The sequence below is a fragment of the Patagioenas fasciata genome, chromosome 19 (assembly GCF_037038585.1).
Source record: "Patagioenas fasciata isolate bPatFas1 chromosome 19, bPatFas1.hap1, whole genome shotgun sequence".
NCBI classification, from domain to species: domain Eukaryota; kingdom Metazoa; phylum Chordata; class Aves; order Columbiformes; family Columbidae; genus Patagioenas; species Patagioenas fasciata.
Genome location: NC_092538.1, coordinates 10,005,656 through 10,026,419, shown reverse-complemented (window position 1 = coordinate 10,026,419; position 20,764 = coordinate 10,005,656). Strand labels below are relative to the sequence as shown.

General features: G+C 44.7%; 1 protein-coding gene across 4 annotated transcripts in view; it reads right to left on the bottom strand.

Annotated features, from left to right (window-relative positions):
- The window catches only part of ITGAE (integrin subunit alpha E), a 29,365-nt gene extending 12,108 nt beyond the window's left edge, over positions 1-17,257 (bottom strand). For 2 of the 4 annotated variants that reach the window (XR_011741958.1, XM_071817094.1), the window contains exons 1-24: positions 15,940-17,253; positions 14,821-14,918; positions 14,356-14,426; positions 13,708-13,825; positions 12,950-13,063; positions 12,494-12,615; positions 11,650-11,801; positions 10,999-11,149; positions 10,382-10,517; positions 9,689-9,802; positions 9,324-9,445; positions 9,035-9,186; positions 8,487-8,640; positions 7,698-7,848; positions 7,547-7,614; positions 6,751-6,886; positions 5,628-5,758; positions 4,969-5,109; positions 3,844-4,065; positions 3,304-3,434; positions 2,425-2,558; positions 2,161-2,309; positions 1,782-1,910; positions 414-484 (exon numbers count right to left, since the gene is read on the bottom strand). Coding sequence is in view for 3 of the 4 variants with exons in the window: in XM_071817094.1 (XP_071673195.1) it covers positions 414-484; positions 1,782-1,910; positions 2,161-2,309; positions 2,425-2,558; positions 3,304-3,434; positions 3,844-4,065; positions 4,969-5,109; positions 5,628-5,758; positions 6,751-6,886; positions 7,547-7,614; positions 7,698-7,848; positions 8,487-8,640; positions 9,035-9,186; positions 9,324-9,445; positions 9,689-9,802; positions 10,382-10,517; positions 10,999-11,149; positions 11,650-11,801; positions 12,494-12,615; positions 12,950-13,063; positions 13,708-13,825; positions 14,356-14,426; positions 14,821-14,918; positions 15,940-16,007 (3,035 nt within the window). In the remaining variant the exon portion in view is untranslated. Of the gene's footprint in view, positions 1-413; positions 485-1,781; positions 1,911-2,160; positions 2,310-2,424; positions 2,559-3,303; positions 3,435-3,843; positions 4,066-4,968; positions 5,110-5,627; positions 5,759-6,750; positions 6,887-7,546; positions 7,615-7,697; positions 7,849-8,486; positions 8,641-9,034; positions 9,187-9,323; positions 9,446-9,688; positions 9,803-10,381; positions 10,518-10,998; positions 11,150-11,649; positions 11,802-12,493; positions 12,616-12,949; positions 13,064-13,707; positions 13,826-14,355; positions 14,427-14,820; positions 14,919-15,939 lie in introns of all 4 variants that reach the window. The other 2 variants (XM_071817096.1, XM_071817095.1) reach the window with 2 other exon arrangements.
- Between the last annotated feature and the right edge of the window lie 3,507 nt (positions 17,258-20,764).

The window sequence follows — 20,764 nt, the reverse complement described above, 5'->3', positions numbered from 1 at the left end:
GCGATGGTGCTGTTCTGTTTGAGGCTGTGGGAGCCGGGCAGCTCTTTGCTCTGGTGCTGTGCATGACACAGAATGTTAGGGATTGGAAGGGACCTCGAAAGATCATCCAGTCCCATCAGCCTAAAACAAAATCACGTGTTCACAATGAAATGCAGAATTGTGATTTCGGGATGACTGTAGTTGTTTAAACCTCGGTCTTTCCTCCGAGGTTTCCCAGAACAGCCCAGCGTGCCCATGGAGATGCAGCTACAGCGCTGTGTGATGTGATTTGACGTGACGGAAAGGACAAATTGAATGGAATGTAAACAAAGGACAGCAAATCTCGTCTGAGAATTTGCAGAAAACATCTTATGCACAAAGATGACATTTTAATATGAATGCAAAATCCGGATAATACGACTCCTGTGACTCACTGAACGTGACTTGTCAAGGTTAAATGAGCGGTACAGAGCGTCTCGTTCCTGCAGTCCTTCTTGTACGGCAACTGAAAGCAAACACAGGTCAAGTCCCATTTTAACAGTCCGAATTTTTCTAAGATGGCAGCTGCAGAATATCCTTACATGTACACGCACAACCCCTGAAACCAAAATGGCCATGACCTCAGTTAAGGAAAAGATGGAAATAAAAGACCCTCTAGTGATAAGTCAGTCCTAAATTGATGATGTTTTTAAACGCGAGTCCCAGGAGAAGGGCTACTAGCAATAACATGAAAAAGTCTTCACTGGGGACAGGTCCTTGTTAAAGAAATGCCAGTTGTTTACCCCTCAATTGCCACGGGGTGATAATATTAATTTATTTTCAAGATATTATCGTTTTTCTTGAATAAATATGTTAATTTGCTGTGCCAGGTTATAGTCACACTATCTTGTAGAGACAAGGCTGCTTCCTTTAGCAATAGTTTTCTTCAATAAAAATCTACCGTCTGTGGCTGAAATTTCTGGAGAAGTTCAATGATAATTAATAATTAGATGGTGTGTGCAGAAGTACTAAGCAATGCTGACCAACACTCAAGAATCTCATTAATTATTCTTAAGAAATAAATCAACATCATGATCCTTAGGAGTACTGCAGCTATAGTAATTAGTGCTCATTAGTGCTCAGTGCTAAATGTCGTCCTACTTTCTCTGTCCTGTGCTTTATGGACAGCTAATTAAATATTGAATTGTGGTAAAGACTCCTATTAAGTAACCAAAAGCTGCCTCTTTATGGAGCTTTATGGTATGTTTTTCAGCAGCTGTGATTTGGATTTCAGACTGAAAAGGGCAGATAAGCTGTAGGAATCTTGCTACTAAACTGCAAGAGAGGAGAGAGGGTATCAAACAACCTCTAAGTTTATTAGAAGTTTGCGGTCTGTCAAGTATAAATTTGAAACCAACAACTAAAATAAATGAAAAAAATGTTATTTTAATGATTTTACACATTTCTTCATTAGAAAAGTGTATAGTTGTTACCAGCAAATAAGTCTTATAAGTTCCAAAGGAGAGCTCAACATCTGAAAAGTACATTACAAAGCAGACAAACCATCTGCCTTCTTCACGGGCAGCATTTAATCCTGTTTTATATGGAACACAAGAGAAATGTCGTGGTCAAAAGTAAAGCAGTAAAGATTCTCTTAACAAGATATGAGTGTCTGGGGAAAACCTGGGCCTAAAGTCTACCTAGAATACAGTATTGGGGGCAGAAAATGACATGCAAAGGCTAAGAAAACCGAATTTATATTTCTAATAGTAAAAGCTTTGCACCCTGGAAAGAGAGAAAGCTCTTCGCTAGCGTTTTGTTACCTGAAAATGCCTTTCTGATGGCCGGTATCTATCCAGCACAGGAACAGCAAACTCCGTGTTATCATTTTTCTTATAGAGCTCGTGCTTAACTCTCAGAAAAACGCTGGAAAAACAGTCAGAGTCACAGGGCTACGAGAAAAGAAGAACAAGAAGTTGATGAGACATCTGGGCATTAAAATGCAGAAGTCTCATCTCTGTTCCAGCTCCTATGATCCGGCTTATTTAGGGACCTTCTGTCTCAGGCGTTTTCTTTGGGCCACTGTGTTTAAAAGCCATCAGTGGACTTTTCAAATGTTATTTTTTTGGATCATTTTCTACATTTGGCTCCCAGCCATCCCCTGGATAGCGTGCTCCGTGCTGTCTGACCAATGTCACCCACCAGCGCGTGAAGCTGCAGCTCAGCGCACATGTTCTGGCCGACCAGCAGCTTCCCGCTCATCGTCGTGTTCTCATCTCCAAACCGCATTCTCCTGTTTGCCATTTTCACATCCAAATCCACCGTGTAGAGAACGTACAACTGTGCAAGTGCTGCAAGATTTTCAAAGTCCTTTGTTAGTCGTACCAGAAATTGTCCTCAGTGCTGAGTTTCCGAGGACAGCGTAAGGCTGTTGATTTCAATCTGATCGCAATTCCCATTGATTACCTTGTTGAGACACCGGTAAAGCTGAGATTGGATCGAAACACAGTTCTGCGGTAACAATGCTGTTATTTTGGAAAACTGGGATTCTCTCAGGGTCGAATCTCATGCTGGTGAGAAAGTGGACAACTGGTCTTGAGCTGGGCAGTGAAAAACAGATAAGGAACAGCATCAGATATTGATTTCTGAACTGAAACGTTACAGCAGAAATGTTTGAAGCAAGCTTGGCAGCACGAACTGCTCAGTATTTCCATGGTATTTCACCTGGCCTATTTACAGAAGTTCCAGTTTCTGCTGGGAACGTTCAGAACACACAAAATCCCAAGAGTCTGAAGGAACAGGCAGCCAAAATACACCAATAGGCTAGAGTTTCAGAATTAAACACGGTGTTTTTGTTTCCATTAGATAAAGACATTATCTAGCTGTTCAAGTTCTCTCTTTATCTGCAATTTGTTTTCAAATACAAAATGCAGGAACAAAATTAAATCTGCCTGCCATGTCTCCGCCTTTGCGAACACCACGGGTCACTCGGCCACCAGATGTCTGATTGAGAAGGGGGTACGGTCTGTCAAGAATACCTTTTTTTGTCTAAATGAGCTACATTATCAGTGAATTGCAGACATCAAGGTCTGAGACCTAGATCTATGTTAATCAGTTAATATTCACTGTCCCATACTTGTTCGAAGCTTTAGACATACGAAGGCAAAAGCCTTTGCAATTTGAACTCACAGCTTTACACTTTATATAATTTCTAGCACTGAGAAAGATATTTCTTTATGTCCCTCTGGTGCTGAATTAAAAATAGAATCATTACACAGTGCTTGGAACACATTCTATATTTGTAGCATTGCCCCAGCACACTAAAAAAAAGCACATATTACCTACCGGAGCATAATCACGTTCTCCAGTGATCCTACTGTAATGTCTCGGACACCATCATTAGTGAGATCAAAGCCACCACCAATGGATTGTCCAAAATACTGAAGTCCTGAAGAAATTTCAGAGGCTTTTACTCTCTAAAAAGGAGGGGTAAACATCAACAAAATCTAAGTCAGGATCTCTCTCCTGCCCTTGGGAAAATACATGTATTTTCATGAAGCTGCTGTGAGGGTGATTCGTGACACTCCTGAAATGCAAAATATTGACCTTGTGTAATGGACAGGCAAGCTTGGAAGAGCCTTTGCTGTTCTATGGGCAGCACCTGAATCCAGCTCCCTGGCCTAAGCAGAGAAGCGAATAAGCACAGTTAAGGAGCAGCTCTGCTGCAGAAACCTGTGGAGTCACATCAGCCATCTGACAGCTGCAAGTTTCTCCCCCATCAGTGCAAATGAAAGGTGGAAGTCCTTCCTCCCAGCCTCCTCCTACAAAACCACAAGTTTTTCCCTCTTAAGGTGTACCGGAGGCAATTCTCAACAAGACACGTACTTGAGAAAAGGAGCTCTTGATGTTGTCTTTATCACCGTTAAAGATGTAAATGCTGCCAAAAGAAGAGCCGTTTGAAAGCCAATCTTCAAGAGGGGCTCCAACTGCAATATCCTCATATCCATCCCCATTGATGTCTCCAATGCTGGCCACTGTAAACCCAAACCGTGCAACAGGAGAGGTCACCTGCACGTTTAAGTGTCCTTCCAAGGTGAATGAACCACTCTGAAAAACATTCGAGAAGAATATCTGTTTGTAGCAAATGAAGCACGAGTAGCTCTTATGTAAAAAAAACCCAAAACTTACCGCACACTTATAATGCTTAAAGGTGAACAATAAAACCCTAAACAATATAAGAAGTTGAAGACACCAGCTGACTATTGGAACAAAAGCTTGATCGTTCTGCATGGAGAGCCCATAACCCTCCCACAGCAGCAGTGTCTCTGGACAGCGGACACACCGAAGCACCATATTTTCTTAAGAGCAGATCAGGTTGATCCCCTGCTTGTTTCACAACAGAAACCATCTCATCTTCTCCACCCCGTTACAGAAAGAAGCCACAAGAGGGTGCATGTTAGTTGAATTCTATCATATTCTACAACAACAGACTCCCAGACTGTTGTTTTGTGCTTCCAACCATCATGTACGTGCCCTGAGCAAATTTTAGCAGTGCACCAAGGAGGGTTTCTCCTGGTCTGCTCTTCAAGTTGACTTCTCACTCAAAATGATGCAATAGATCCTGTATATTGTGTAACGGATCCTGTAGCTAGGCCCACAAAATATTTAGTCCTCTGCAGCTGCCCATGCACACGGTTATTGCAAGCACAGTGAAGAACTGCTTGGCAGAGCAAGGTCTGCGCCAACTAATTTCTGTGTATAGGCAAAAGACATGATCTTCTCACACCGTGATAACAGCACGCCTTAGGTATAGAATTTTATTTCCTTAGTTATTATTTCTCTTTATATTCTAATGCCTAAGGCAGGAGCGCTGGCTTCATCCTGCAGTCCTCTACCATACAGGGAGAGCACACTCAGTGAGAGCACAAAGGAGGAATGTTTTATTTGTCACTGCTCAGGCATGGTTGGAAAATCCCCAACATGCAGTGTTTACGCTACCAGTGTTTTTACCTCTGTCTCCAGGCGATAGACGTAAACCCTTCCTTCTTCCCCTTGAATGTGATAAAATGGAGCTCCAACAAGGAGAAGATCTGTCACCCCATCACGGTTCACATCAAGAGGGCAGAGCTCAGATCCAAAATAAGATCCAACCTGTGCTCCAGAAAAAAAAAACAAGCAGCTCTTTCCCTGGAATTCTCTATATATAGCTTTGTAGAATTAGTGTCCTTTGCAGCAGCAAGGCAATTTTTAGAACAAAACATCACATATCTACTTATATGTGGATCGTTGCCCTATTATTTATTTTATTACAGCTATCCTCAGGGACAGATCCTGCAATCAGTTTAGCAGTAACAAAATCATTATTCAACAGTTTGACAGAGGAAAAAGAATACCACAGCTATCCCCAGGAGCCATGAGAACAGAATGTAAATATAGTACACCCTGTTTAGCTACATTTCTTCCCAGTCTTTTTGCCGATTTCATGATTTCTTCTGACATTCCCAGGGCATTATGGAGTGGATAAACACCGTATAATCCACATCTTGGTACATTGGATGCATGTGTGAGGGTCTAAGTGTGTCTGGAGGAGAAAATGCAGCTGGTGCTTGTGAAATGAGGTGTGTGAGGTCTGTGATTCTGTGACTGTCCTGGGGAGGGATGCTCCGTACCTGTTCTCCTTGCAGGGTTTGTTTTATGCGTCCATCCTGAAACACCAACACCTTCCCCCTCATGCTGTGCCGTGGAGCTCCAGCCACGTACAAGGGTCCATATTCCGTGTGTACCACTGCCACACTGTACCCTGTGCGTTCACACAAGAAGCAAAAATAGTATTTATTATCAGTACCATACTCTATGCCTGAAGGAAGAAGCCCCCCAGTTTGGTCTGAAACACAGACCTACATATTCAATGAGATCCAAGAGTCTGCACCGTGTCCAGCTGTTGTGGCCCATGGCTTTGATTACAGACGATCTCATTAAAATATTGATTAGGAAATAGGAGGTAACTTTTCTGAGCGATCAGCCAGCAAAGCTGAGGTTTTCCTCTCCTAGCCTATTGGGTAATCGAACAAATTACTGCTCTGAAAAACCTGCTTGAACTGTTGATAAGTTTTTGTAGCATTTGCCACAGTTCTTGAGTGATTATCCAACATGAATGCTTTTTTCTTTTTAATTATTGTGTCTGCAAGCTGGAAGGTTTAACACCCTTCAAAGAAGTGAAGAAAACACTATACTTTGTACAGAAAGCAAAAAAAGATCTGGTACAAGGCTTCTGTAGGATTATCCTGACACAAACACCCCACAGCACCTCCTGTTACCGGGTAAGAATTTAAGGCCAAGCCTATAGTCGGGACATACGCGGGTCATGAAGCTACAAAGCGCTGGGGTGAATAACCGAGGCTTTACTTGTCACCAGGCCAAGAACAGGATTGATTCACAAGCTATTTCTTCTCCAGCCACTCACAACAAGTGAAATATTTATCCTTATCAGCTCTTAAAAATGCCCTTCATTGCAAGTATTCTTATGCAGTGAAACCAAATGGCCTGTGTTAACAGAATAAATCCTCGGGGCATCATAACTCATAAGATAAAACAAGTCATGTCTTCCCAACAAGAAGCAGAACATGGTGATTTTGCCAGAGGTTCTCTCCCAGATAGATAAAATAGTCAGAATCCAGTAAGATGCTGCAGGTGACCTTCTTCAGGTAAACGCTGTCAGTGTCACCACACTGCGCTAAACACAAACTACGCAAAACTGCAGTCAGTTATCTCAGAAAGGAGGAAGCTGATTACCTAGGTAACTGTATTTTGCTGTTTTGGCTTCTTCTTTAGATTCATTCAGGAAAACAGCTGTCTTGGTTGCCAGATCATACAGTACAATTCCGCCAGACCAGTCAAAGGCCCCCACCGCACCAAACATTAAGACTTGCTGCAAAAGCAACATACTGTGAGTTAGGAGAGGTGAACGCAGGGCAGCTGCAAAGCCGTTTGGTAAGGAGCAGTGTTTTCTGTTTTACAGCTCCTGCACTCTTTCCTGGGGGGTTCTGCCAGCCCCTGTCAGACGCTGAGGACAGGCAGGTGACAGCCCAGCAGCACAGGAGCAGCTGCACATCTCCCAGCTCACTACATGACCTTTCTTTTCTTTTCCAAATGAGATCAGTGTTGCCCTTGCAGCCAAGGCTGTTGAGTGTTCATCAGCCTCCTCACAATCCACTGTTTCCCCCTCCTAAGAGAGGAGAATTGTTCTATTTGCAACGTGACGGAGTCCCTGACTTGTGCACTGGAGATGCGAATGCCAGCAAAAAGCTGTCAACTGGAGACAAAAAGCATCCAGTGGTTAGAACAGGGGTTGCATGTGAGATAACTCCCATCCTAGAATAAAATTCACTACTGACTAACTGTATAAAAGTGATGTTTTAACTTATCTGATACATTCAAAGCAAGCGGTGGCTTGCAAAGAAGATTTGACTACGTGAGTCTCACGCTTTGGCATCACCATCATTTCTTATGGGACATCTGATTCCCCACGCGTGTGGAAGCAGCAGCTCGGCACACAACGGTTCAGCGGGGTTAAACGCACAACACTGACCTGATCCAAGATCTGCACGCTGAAACCAGCCTGTGCAAGCTCATATTCCAGAGCATCACCCTGTGTACCTGAGGATGCAACAGAAACAGGGTAAGCCACTTTCTCCTTATTTCTCAAAAGGCGGTAATGAAATAGAAAGATTGCTGTCTACCTTCAATACCAATAATGCTCTGCTGCAGGGTTGAAATCAGCCCGTCTAATGCTGAATAATTGGTCACCTGAAATACATTTGTGTCATCTGGACCAGATGCAATTAGCCGTAATTCATTTAGGGCCTTGGGTTTTTTGAAGGCATCTCCCACCTGCAGAAGAGATGCGAATCAATCAAAAGAAGCAACCTTTAGAGTCTCCGTACCCCCATCTACTTCGTTCAACAGTTTGTGGTAAAAACCTCAACTTCAGGCATCTTGTGTGAACCCAGAAATAGCAATTGCTTTGGGAGCCAAGGAATTGGCCGGGCTCAGTGTCCCCAGGAGCCAAACCTTTATGAAACCTCTTCAAGTAACTGGCTGGTGCTCTATTCTGTGCATACACCTTTGTTGTAGCCAACAATTAATTTTGGAAATTGACAGATTACAAGACATCATAAAATTGAACATTTTCCTCTGAAAGAGAAAAAATGAAAAGAGATAGCAGGAAGATTATTTAAGGTTCCATATAGCATATCTGAAAATAAACTTCAGACTTCAGGGTAAAGCCTTGTTGACAAACTAACACAGGTACTAAAGGTAGTAGGTGTAGGAAGCAACAAACACAGGTATATAATTGACACTACATAGACAGATTACAGTACCAGTTCAAGTTGTAGCTTTATACTTAATTTATACATACCTCTTCCTTTATATACTGGAACCACGCATAGATCAGTTCCACCTTTCCTCTCCCCCAGTGTTACCAAGATATGGAACGAAGGTACAATCCAAGCACATTCCCAACTTACCCCGATGGCATAGCGCTCGATTCCTGCCATTTTGGGTGAATTTACCACTGTTGTCAAGTCCATTTCATCCAGGAGGATTTCCCCATCTGTAAGCACAATCATGACCTTGGCTGCATCCTTGCGGGACCCGTGACTTTCAGTGAAGATGGAATCCCTGGTAAAACACCAAAACAAAGAACTTGGGATGAAAGCTGAAGCTTTCCCCCTTGAGATAGAGGGAAGAGTCTTGTTGAATTATGCCCTTGCAACTTACAGTCACAGCAAGGAGACATGAGAATTTCTTTCATAATCGCACATCTTAAAAATACCAGGTGCTGTCTCCCCTTCTATTGCTTCCTGAGCACCCCTACACCCAGAATTAGGCACTGACAACTGGCTTTTATAACCCTCTAAAACATGGCACAGAATCTGCCGCCTGCCATTCAGCAACCCCCAAATCAATAACTGCTTCCAGGACCTGAATGTCCATAGAAGTCCCTCTCCCTTACTCATGAAATGCCCTGGAAATTCATCCCCTTCATTTCTTGTGCTCTTTTGTTGTTACTCACAGGACATGCTGCATGGCAGATGCTGTTTTCGTCACGTTGCACACCTGCACAATATCAAGCACTTTCTGGAGGGTGGCACGCGGATCCCAGTTTTCTCGCAGGTCGAACTCCGTTCTGATTTCAAACCCATACTGCACCACCGCAAAACTGCACTGGAAGGAAGCAGCAGACAAACAGCTGCTTGTGACAACGGTTGATTCAGAGAAAGAGGGTTCTCTGCAACAACCAGCCCAGAAATCCCAACAGAAACATTGGCCAGACAAGGTGGAAAGGAGAGAGCAGAGAGTACCTCGAAGCACTTCTCATACAGCGTTTTCATCATCTTGTGGATGAATGCTTTTGCTCTTTCAAAATCCTCTGGCTCGATGCTCCCTGATCCATCCAAAACAAAAGCAATCTCTCTCCCAGAACCTGCCCAGGATATGGAAAGTAAAGAATGAAGAGAAGGCAATCAGCAGTTTTGGTCACAACTAAGTGCTTGATCCAGTGTTGTTGATTAATGCACATGTAATATCACTCAAACAAGCGACTGAACTGCACCAAGACTGCTCAGCTGTCATTTCAGTGTGAGCTACAGCTCAGGTCTGGCACAGCAATCCCCTGGACTTTTATAGTCCATGGCATGATTGTGTTAAAAGATACTTCACCACGTACGCAAGCCATCTTCTTCCTCCTCCTCCTCGTCCTCCTCCACCCAGGAAGGGAGCTTGTTGTCACCGCTGTCATTAGTGTTACTGTGCTTGGGTGCTTCAGTTGGAATATTTTCAGCTGAAACATGGAACAAGTTTGAGTGTAGATGACAGGGTAGTGGGAGAGAAAGCAAAAGGTGAACAAAAATACGGCATTATTGTCTACAGAGTGTTCCTGCGCCTTGCTGCCGGGCAGCTGAACTCTTCCTCATCCCTATGGTCAATATTGTTTGCAGGTGCTGCGGAAACACTTGTGACTTTTGAAGGCTGTGGGGATCAGAACTGCATCTCAGAAGTATAGCGAGAGTTCAGTAGAAATAAACTGTTCTGAGCACAGCCAGAAGTGTAAGTATCACAACACAAACACTGTCCATGCGGTGAAGGTGTGTGTTGTAAAGCACCTATTGCAGCCCAGCTGTCTGTCCAGATGCTATGGCTGCAGGTCACAGATACAGAATATGATCTCTTGTGCTTGAGAACTGTTACTAGTGTAACAGAAATCATTTTTATTTGTTTTGCTGTTGCTGGGCAAGTGACTACCAGAACAGGCTGGGATCTGGAGATGTATTTACATTCCTTGAGCAATGAAACTGCCCACCATCACAGATCTACTCTATAAGCTACACAGAAGATAGGTTGGGAGTGGGATTTCTTCTACCTGAACCACTCAGAGTCTCTCTCTCCAGTTCTGAAAGGAAACTGTCAAAATCTTCATATGTGGACAGGAGGAACCAGTCACTTCCAACTTTCTGCAGCTCTTCTGGCACCCACTGGTTGCTAATGAACTCGCCAATCTAGGGAGAAAAGCCATCAGACAGGGAGACTGAACATGTTTCATACACAGACATAAAAACCCCAATAAATTCACAAACTGACGTTAAAAACATGAAAGCTCTGAAAAGGGAGGCAGTTTTCTGAAAGCCTGGTAAAGCCACCCTGATCCTAGATTCCACAGAAGCCCTTATTTGCAAATAAATACTAACAACAGATCTAGAGCCACAAGATTCATACAACTTCAGCATCTTTGCTTCTAGGATATATTCCTTCATCTCCTTCAAAGTAAACTCTCTGGCATCAAGAAGAAGGAGGCCCAAGTGAATCAAAGGATCCAAGGTACCTCAGATTGGACATCCTGCATGTCTAAGGCAAGATGACTTGTTCTTCCACCCACTGCTAAAGCTTAAGAGCAGACACATGGGACAGATGGAAACACCACTGCCCTATATATGTGCTCTGATGCAAGAAAGTGTGGCTTTGGTGGGGTTCCCCACTCACCCCCGGAGCATAGAGCTTGACCATCGCCGCTTCCAGGGAGCTCATCACAGCTCTCAGTCTATGGTCTTCCAGAAACACTTGCCCAGATACCATGACAATAATTATCTTGTCAGTCTGGCTGGAGTCGGGGCTTTCATCAAAGACTTTTTCCCTGCAGAAACAGAAGCATAAAGGTATTTTGTGGGACAAGCCATGTCTGCAGAGCTGGAAATATCAGCGTTGGTGGGAGGGCGCTGATGTTCACTGAGCCCATGAGATTACACACGTGCAAGGCAAACGTGCACATTCACGTGCACAAGGGTTTGTGCTTTCCAGGGACATTGGCTGCCCACAGCTGGTAGCTCTGAATTCACAAGCACTTTTGCAAGCTGCAAATGGGGCATTTTTACAGTGTGGGTCAGTGTTGTTAGTCATACTACTGAGAAGAGAACGGAAAGCATGGCTCCTTGAGTTGCAGCAGATCCGTGAAAAAGGTGGGAAGGGCCTTGGGTTTACAAATGAACACATGCTCAAAGCAAGACCCAGGTGACTGGATTCAAGGGTGTGAGAGAAAGAAGAGTTCAGAGGAGATGTGAGAAGCTGGACTGATGCACATGGATCACAAGGAGTCACTCAGGTGTTCCTGGAGCTTCTCGAGACACGTGAACTCACAACACATGCTGCAGCGTGGCTGCGATGTCAGTCCGCGAGCTCTGCTGCTTGATATTTCGGACTTTGAAGAAAGCAGTTAGTCTGTTGCAGCTTTCTTGCAGGCTCAGTTCAGTTTGGATTTGAGCTCCATACTGCACCACAGCAAACCTGATCTGGAGGAAGCCGACAGCAAAGTCAGAGCTGGTTAGAGAAGATCTAAGGCAGGATCCATAAGTCCTCCAGAGTGCCAGGTTTAGTCCTAAACTTTACCGCACAAACACAGAAAGCACATATTGCAAATAATAGGTAGGTCAACTGTCTTTATCCCTCTGTCTCCGTCACACATTTGTATCCTAGTGATCCCTTCTGGATCAGCTCCAGGAACTGACTTCATTTTCTTTGGCTCAAGACAATGGTTTCCCTGTCTGAAGTTCATGTATTTATCTGTCTGGCTAGACCTTTTGTGACCACATGGCTCAGCATCACTTTGTCTCCACATTTATTTAAATCATTTAAAACAACAGTTTATATGCCCCATTCCTTATATTTGTGTGTACTGTTTCATGGTGCCCTGAGAGATTTGCTTGGTAAAATATCTAAGCATTCTTCTGGCACAAAAACCCACTCCTGGCTCTTCCACTTCCCTCTTCAGCTTCTCCTCCTCCTTGACTCACTAACATTTAACTCTTGCATAAGAATATGTAGAATATATATTCTACATCCTACATTCTATATATTCCACAACCAGCATTACTGTGAAGTTTAAAAAGCAATTATTATGTGAAACAGGAGGCTTTCCATTCTTCTTTGGAGCTCTGATCCATCCTGCCTATCAGATTATGAGACTCTGAGGAGGTTCACACACCTTGGAGCATTTCTGCCACATTGACTTCATCATATTGAGGACAGATGTCTTGGCATTTTGGAAATCATGCGGCTTGGTGCTCTCTGATCCACCCAGAATGACAGCAATCTCTGTTTGCCGTTCTGTCAATGCAGTGAAATATAAAAGGATATTTGAAGGGACAACCAAACAGCTGAACATTTATTAAGTGTTGGAGGACATTGACATATCAATAAACAACCAAAAATTTGACTACAGCACCACGCAGCCATCCTGAAAGCAGGTCTAGATGATGATGTGGTCTACACTGTAGTGACAGGTTTTAGTTTTTAAAAATCTCAGTGAATGATGACTGTAATAATGACAGAAATTTGCCATTACAAATAAGTGTCAAAACCTCCACCTTTTCCCTCCCAGATGAACGCAGGCTGCTTCACACACAGAAGACAGGAATGATGGTTGGTGTCCAGCACTTACCTTCGCACATGTGGTTGTTCCTTGTGCTGCCAAAGAGCTCACCACAAGCACTGCTGGTGTCTGGGATCTTGCCTCTGCTGCTTTTACTTTGAACGCTGTTTAATTTGGTCTCAACTAAAACATTTTAAAGGAAAAAAAAAAAAAGTACACTTTACCCTTTGAAAAATACTTTTCTAATTAACACAACTCAAACTCAGTATGTGTTTCCACCAGGGTTCCCAAATTTGCAGAAGACGCGAGGGTCAGACTGTTAATAGCAGTCAGAAAATGGAAGATAGAATGAGACCATCTAGGTGTCTAATTTAAAGTTCTCAGCTTCTTTGCAATGACTGCAAGAAGCAGAGCAATGTTTGACAATCAGACCATCTCTGCTCCCTGGATTAAATGCCCAATAGCCCAGTGAAGCTGGAAGGAACAGCCTTGAGTGCCCAGGAACTTTTTAAAATCTCAGTGGATTTTGCCACATCCACCCACTAGGGATGTCAATACTTTTCTAAATCCTGGCTTAAGAGCTGGATCTTTTGGATACATGGGACACCACAAACAGAAGATCCCTGCTGCTGTGTGCTGGTTTGAAAAGCTGCGCTTTGTAACCTCTTGAAGTCACTGTCATACATGTTAAAATTCAGCTCTAGGTCTCTCTCTGGACTGTGGACTTTGCTGGTTAGCGGCTCAGAAGGCCTCTGGTGCCAGAGCAGAGCCTCAGGCTGTTGTTTCTGTCCCTCTGCAAAGGCCCCGCACTGGTTCTGCTCCCATACCCGTCTTGGTGAGGTTGAGGAAAGCTGAGCTGCGCAGACCGGCGGTGAGCAGGGTGCAGGCTCCGTTCACGTTCTCAGTCGTGGCGAAGGCTCGGCGGTGCTTCTTCTGCAGGCAAGCCTGGGGGCGGAGGGGAAGGCTAATTAACGACCGGTGAGATGAGCAAAGCCACAGGCAGAGGACAACTCAAGATGCCACCTGGCAAACACTCAGCATCCCTGCACAGCACTGAAATCCTCCTACCGAGAGCACAAAAGCCCCTTCCCTGCAGTGACCCTGGCCAGGCCAGGTGGCCAAGACTTCAGCCCTCATTGAAGCAGCAAGTGGGACTGGAGGGCTCCCCAGATTGAGGCATCAGCCTCCAAACCGGTGGCTCTCCTAAGCCTCCCATACCAGTCTCCTTTTCCTATGGGTGGGGGTGGCTGCAGTGAAGTCCGAGGTCCACTGCAGTCCTCAGCGATGAGAAGGGCCTTTCCCTTTGTCTCCTGGCTGGCACTGCCCCAGCTGGCTTTCCAACCAGCCAGGATCCAGCCAAGAGTTTCAGCCTTTGTCCTTGTGTTGTGTCTGCTCATCTGCATTTTCCAGCAAAAACACATAGCATTTTGGGAAAATGCAGTCATTCCTAGCCATAGATTTTTCCATTCCCTTACCAGAATCCAATCTGAGTTCCTGTCAATAGCTATGGCACCATCCTGGATGTTTTTGGAGCCTTTAATCTTTCCTGAAATTGAATAATTGAATGAATGAATGAATAAGAACAAAATTGAAATGGTACAGTACTTGTCAGCCTTGTGCAGACAGAACAAAGAAAAGCTACAACGACTGATATCAGGTGTATCAGCTCTTCTAGAAGGAGGACTCAGTTATCAGCAATCATAGCACTAGTGAACATACTGGAAACAAAAACTTTGTATTTCAACAAAGTTTAGGTGAAGACTTAAGCTGTGGCAGAAGAGGTCTTGCAGCATCCAGACATCACTCCCAACAACTGGGACCGTGGGTTTGCTGATCCGTGGGACTCAGCAGCATTCCCGGTTCTCTCTGAAACCCCCAACCTCTGCAGCCCCTCCTGCCCGTGGCAAAGCAAGCGCTGGGCAGGGGAAGCAGGACTGTACCTCGCAGGGGTATCTCCTGGCACTCGATCTCTTCCCGCAAAACGCTGCACTTCCTCAGCCTGCCCAGCCCCTTGTCTGCTGAGGAAGTCGCCAAAATCCTGTAGAATGAGAAAAAAGGTGGAAAAGACAGAAGGTGGCACAATCAGGCAGAATCCTTTGGCAGTGCAGTGCAAAACCATCATCTGTGTGCCAACGCGGCCACTCATTATTCTGATAGTCTCTTAATTAACTAGACAGCAGTGTGGCTTTGAGCTGAATCAGCCACTGAATGGAAAACACTTATTTTGTCCTACAAATCATGGTCGTTCCCATTATCTGAACTGTGAATTCAGCAGAGCTATCCCAGACCAAGGAAGAGGCCTGGAGGTGACAGGCCCATAAAATACTGGAGGTAAAGGGAGAGCAGAGGTGCAGCGAGAAGGTCCAACCACCATACTGGGAACAGCATCACTGTGTGAAATGGAGACTCTTCTTTGAGTCAGTCAATTTCTGCTCAGGGGGGAGAAAATGTTATTTACTGTAAAACTTAACACACTGTGTGATATACAGGCTGAGCAATCTGCTCAGCGTAATATAGGTTATCTCTATAGCAACCACTTGTGGTTGGCTTCTGCTCACCAGCCTAACCAGCCATTTCTCTTCCCCTACAGACCCAATAGTCAAAATACAGCAGTTTCCAACTTTATGGTTTTCAGACCAAGCTCACAACGTAAGGCTTGACAGCTGGTGGGTGCCGTGACTGCTGCAGCCCCAGAAATGATGTTGTATGCCAGGAAATACTGCAAAAACCCAGCTGCTGGTTTCAGCCATTTGGTTAAATGAGCAGATATCCTTTCTGCACGGTACCACGACTGAGCTGTTGGTGAGGGGACAAGCGGCGTGAGGACTCACAGGCTGACAATGTAAACCTCACACCGGCGAAGCTCTAACACCGCTCATCTCCCCCTGAGAACCCAGGAACAACTCTGGGTCGCGGGCAGAGGAGCCTGTGCTAACACACCTGTGCTAACACACCTGTGCTAACAGCTGTAGAAAGCGAGAAGCTACAGGACCTCAGGCTGCACTCATTCATAAAAAATTGAGAAGTCTGGGTATGTTTTTCTTTCTCCTGTTCCTTACGTGGTTGCGTTCCCATCTGAATGCTGAAGAACTGCAGGCCACAAGAAAGCGGCTGTGTGTGGTGTCATCCATGTCTTGCCAGTGTCAACATTAAAGCTCCTCAAGGACTTGACCACTGAAAACAAATAAATAAATAAGTGCAGACTGTGATCTGTAGAGTCATCGTCAACAGGCCCTCGAGCCAGCTGTGCTGTCTGTGCTGGTGGGAGGACATACCAAGCTATGGAGATTTCACTGATTCAGATTAACAAAGGATTTTCATGCCCAGCCTAATGAAAAATAAAGCAATGAAAGTCCACCTTGGGTATCACAAAACATTTCTGCTAGATGAAGCTCAGACACCTGCAGTAAGGGAAGCAAAACTCAGGGCTCGTGCAAGTGATGTGGCGCTTCAGGCACCGGGGGAATCGCTTCTTGTAAAGCTGATATTCAACAGGACAGGACGCTGAACCCATCAGATTAAAGAATAAGCAGTTTAGGTAGAAGCAGGAATTGTTCCCCACAAAAACAGCATTGTCATAAACCTGGTAAGAAGAGGAGAACATTGATTTTGGCGTGTTAACAAAAAGCTCAAAGCTTGGCAGCAAGGGAGTAAATTGGTGCCAAATGTGATGGATAACGTGCTGAGGACGCAGCTCTGCTAAAAGTCCAATAACTTCCCAAAATATATATAAAACAGCCATCAAAAAAAAAAGAGAAACTCCTACCCGTTACTCAGAGCTGTATCTGAATTGGGATTTGTGCATGAACGTAGTTCCTTTTTGCAAGGCAGCCTGCAACAACGGGGCTGATATTGGTGTTTTAGCTGTAAGACTCTGCGGTAAGCCAACCCCTACTGCCGTTCACGCTTCAGCTCTTGATTTCTGTAGGCACGTTAACACTTCAGTAAATGCACAGCCTGGGAGATAAATATACTTGAATCTAAGTGACAGACTGAAATGTCACCAAGTGGGAAGCACGAAAGGCAATTTACTATGATAAACGCAGTAAGTTCAGGCACTGAGTTGTACTGAATCACCAAACCCATGTCAATCACCCAACAACCTGGAAAACTTCACACTCATCTCAGCGCGTTGCTTGAGCGCCCAGAGCAGCAGTGCAGTGTGTCACCCTTCCCGGGCAGCTCAAAGACCATTCCATGACAGAACTGTCCCCACGAGGCTACAGGACAGAATGGCGTGGACACAGACTCTGACTCGGGAAACATTCCTTCTAATCCACACCTACGCTTTACTTCACACAAACTTATTCCCAAATAAAGGTCTTCTGAATTTTCTTTTAAAAAATCCCACGTGTTCTAGGGCTCTTCTTAAAGAAATCAACAAGCCAAAAACTCCTGGGAAATATATCTGTGAAAGCAGATGCTGCTTAATCTGAAGTGTGTCTTAAATGATACTAGAAAGCAAAGAATACAAAAACCATCTCACCTACATTCTACTCTCACCTACTTCACCACGAGCAAACAGACAAAACAGTAAAATCTATAAAGGCCAAACATAGCTTCCTAGCTTTGTATTTGAGAGTATAGTTTCACTCAGCAGCCACTTTTCTCCCCCTAAGGATGAACCCTATAGAACTCTGTCCACCCAAACGTATGAATTCCTCTGAAATAGCACAACGCATCACAAACTAAAGACTTTCCATACAAGTCCAAACACCCTAAACTTTCTACATAAGAATCACGTTATTGACTCGCATGAAGGGACCAATGTGAGTCTCCAGAAATTTCTTCTGTTTTCTAACATATGTAAAATAAATATAGAGATAAGACTCACTCATTAAGAAGAGCAGATACAGGAGCGATCTCATTGTTCTCCGTTTGCGAGCGAGTGCAGGAGAACTGGAGCCACCAGGCAGAAGCTGCTCTCTTCCTCTGATGCTCCCCCAGCTCTGCAGGTCTCATTGCGCTCGCTGACACGGAGGTATTTCCTAACTGAGGTTTCAAAGCGTACGCTAGCGACATTTTAATAAAACTGCAGATGCAAAGACCTACTTTTTAGTAGGTCCCTTATGTTACCAAAAGGTGATTTTTCAGCAGTTCCTCCGGTTCTGTCCATCAACAGCTTAAGAACAACAGGATCTGTCTGGAAAAACCCACTTGGGTCTATATTTGTACTGTCCACTTTGTCCTTTGGTGCTTGCAACATGGACACACCACATCCTATTGAAATGTGCACACAGATTGACTCGAGGGAGCTCACAGCAGGGATTTAAGGGAGATATCAGCTCTCAGATGCTCCTCGCAGTCATTTTTTAGTGCGAGAAGTTTCCCCACCATCCTGACACGCACACACAGCACTTGGTGTTCCCCTTTTGTGTATTATTGGTGTCAGAAAGTGACATTTCATGGCAGGACGCCCAGGGGATGTTAAAGGATTCTGCTTGTCTCTTTTCCCCTCTACCAACAATTCTTTGGCTTTTATTGATCCCTCAACCCCCTGTACTGTTGACTCTAGTCTGGGCCAGACTAACACAGAATTAGTCCCACATAGTCCATACTGTGTAGTGAGTATTATTGGGATGCAGGGTGTTGTTATTACAAGTGCTCAATGAGCTGAAACAGCAAATGCTGAGCAAGCAGAAGAGTTAAGTGCATAGGAAACCCCTTGGGAAGGGTGGGGAGAGAGAAAAGCCCTTCCAGAGATGTGATTCTCTTTGCCCAGAAAGTACAAGTTTTTCAAGCATCCTCAGAAACGGGTGCAACAAATCACAGAGACACTTTCTAGCTGCCTCCAGCTCTCTTCCTCCAAGGACTCCCTTGTTTAACAGCATTTGACAACCATCCAGAAATGCTGTAGCACTGCACATCTCACGAGTCCAAACTGAAAATATTACATCAAAAGGGGATGTGAAGAAAACACTCTTTGCACTCAGATTTTAACAGCAGTTCAGTGCCAGCCAGCGAGCAGCTGCATTCACACCTTTCCGAGGCTTCGCCTTGGTCCCGTCTGACCCCACTTTTCTTCAAACTGCTGAAGCAGATGGGAGGTTGCAAATTGGAACAGTTTTCTTTGAAAGTGTGCTCCCCCTCTCCCCCAATTTTATTTTCTTTTTAGTCCCACAGCAACATATGAAATTTCTTATATACAGCAAAGAAGAATAAACTGCTAGCTAGGAACAGTCCGGCTGAGAAACCTGCTTCAGCAATAGCTCTTTGCAGCTTATGTAGACTTACATAAAGCATCTGTTCTTTGTCTGAGCCCTTTTGCTTGTCACATTTCAAAGACTCCCGTCGCTAGCTACGGAGGCAACGGAAAGTATGCTCAGTTGCAAGTGGGGTCACAAAGAGATGAAGAGAGAAGGAATAAACCGAGACACAGATACACCTCCTCATACTGGCTTCAGCTTCAAAACACGCTTTGAAAAGAGACAGGAGTGTGAAAGAATACAACAATAAAATCAAGCGTGCAAAGCATTTGAGGAACAAGAAAGCCTTGCTTCCACCTATAGCCCTGAGGAAAATGGCCACGTGAGGAACTGGGAACCATATAAACCAGACATGGAATTTCTTTTAATAAAAATTACACAGCTAATCAGTGAGATGGATCACTGTGCAATGAGAGGCACATGGAGCCTTGCATAGAGGTCACAGGGAGCGATGAGGAGGAGTTTGGAAGCACGAAGCTCCGCATTCATCTGCCAGCCCCACCAGGAACAGAGAAACTTCCACCAAATCTCACGGGAGGGTTTGAGCACCCACAGCCCGGCATGGAAAGCAATGAGCTGCTGGTGCCTTTTCCTCTGGCATGGCTGGGCCTTCAGAGGCTCTGTGGTTCATATGTGCAGAGCAGAAAGAGAAGAACTGCAGCTATTCCTTCACCAACGTCTGGGAAAGGTTTCTGTTTTCTCAGCTGAGAGCCCTGCAAAGCACAGGAACAAATTCACATGCAATGGTTTTACCCATCACAAGAGGCAGAAGGGAGAGGGCAGTTCATCCGTCCATAATTTCGTGTGAGGTCTTTCCTGACAAAACATTATGATCTGTGAAGAGTGGATTTCAAATTCCTGTTGGGACTTCAAAGCTATGAGTCAGCTTCTAAGCCCTTCGTCTTGCAAGGAACTGCAGACATCCCACAAATAGACCCACGACAGCCTTCCTGTTTCTAACGTAACCAAAACGGGAAGCGGCTCCGATGGCAAAACCAAAGACATTACTGATATTAACCTCGATAGTGCTGATTCGCCGCCGCTCTATAGGAGAGATCCCACTGCAGAGTCCTTGTAACTGCTCAAAAATCTCCCTTTTTTCCATAGATAAAAGAACGCTACAACAGCCTGGGCACTGCCACATCTTCTGACCAACGTGACATTTCCCTTTGCTGCATCTGCTTGTCCCCGTCCATCGGCTCGAGAGGACTGGTGGTCTGTGGCGCGACTGTGAAGCACAAGGAACACCAAGGTTCTGTTTCAGGGTGAGCACTGGATGTTTAAGAACATTTTCCATGCAGACCAAAAGATACACTGACACCGTAAGTTCAAGAAAGGGATTTAAAGAGAAGCAGATTCAAGAAATGGCTGAAGAGGCAGGTTATCTTGCAAGCAAGCTGTCACAGCCCACAGCCATCAAAACCACTACCAATAAGCAAGGTTTCTCTTTTGTTGTTTACTAAGATTCCGGGCAGGGATGGCAGATCAGATTCTGCATTTCTTGAGAATCTCAAAGTCTCCCTACCACAGCAAAGCACCAAGCACAGCAATGCATTATTGTACTGCTGCAGACAATCCTTTCGTGCAATATGAGCACCTTGCCAAATCTTGGGAACACTCAGGACAAAGCCATAGATGGAAAAAGCAGCTGAAGGCTCCACAAAGCAAGAAAACAGCA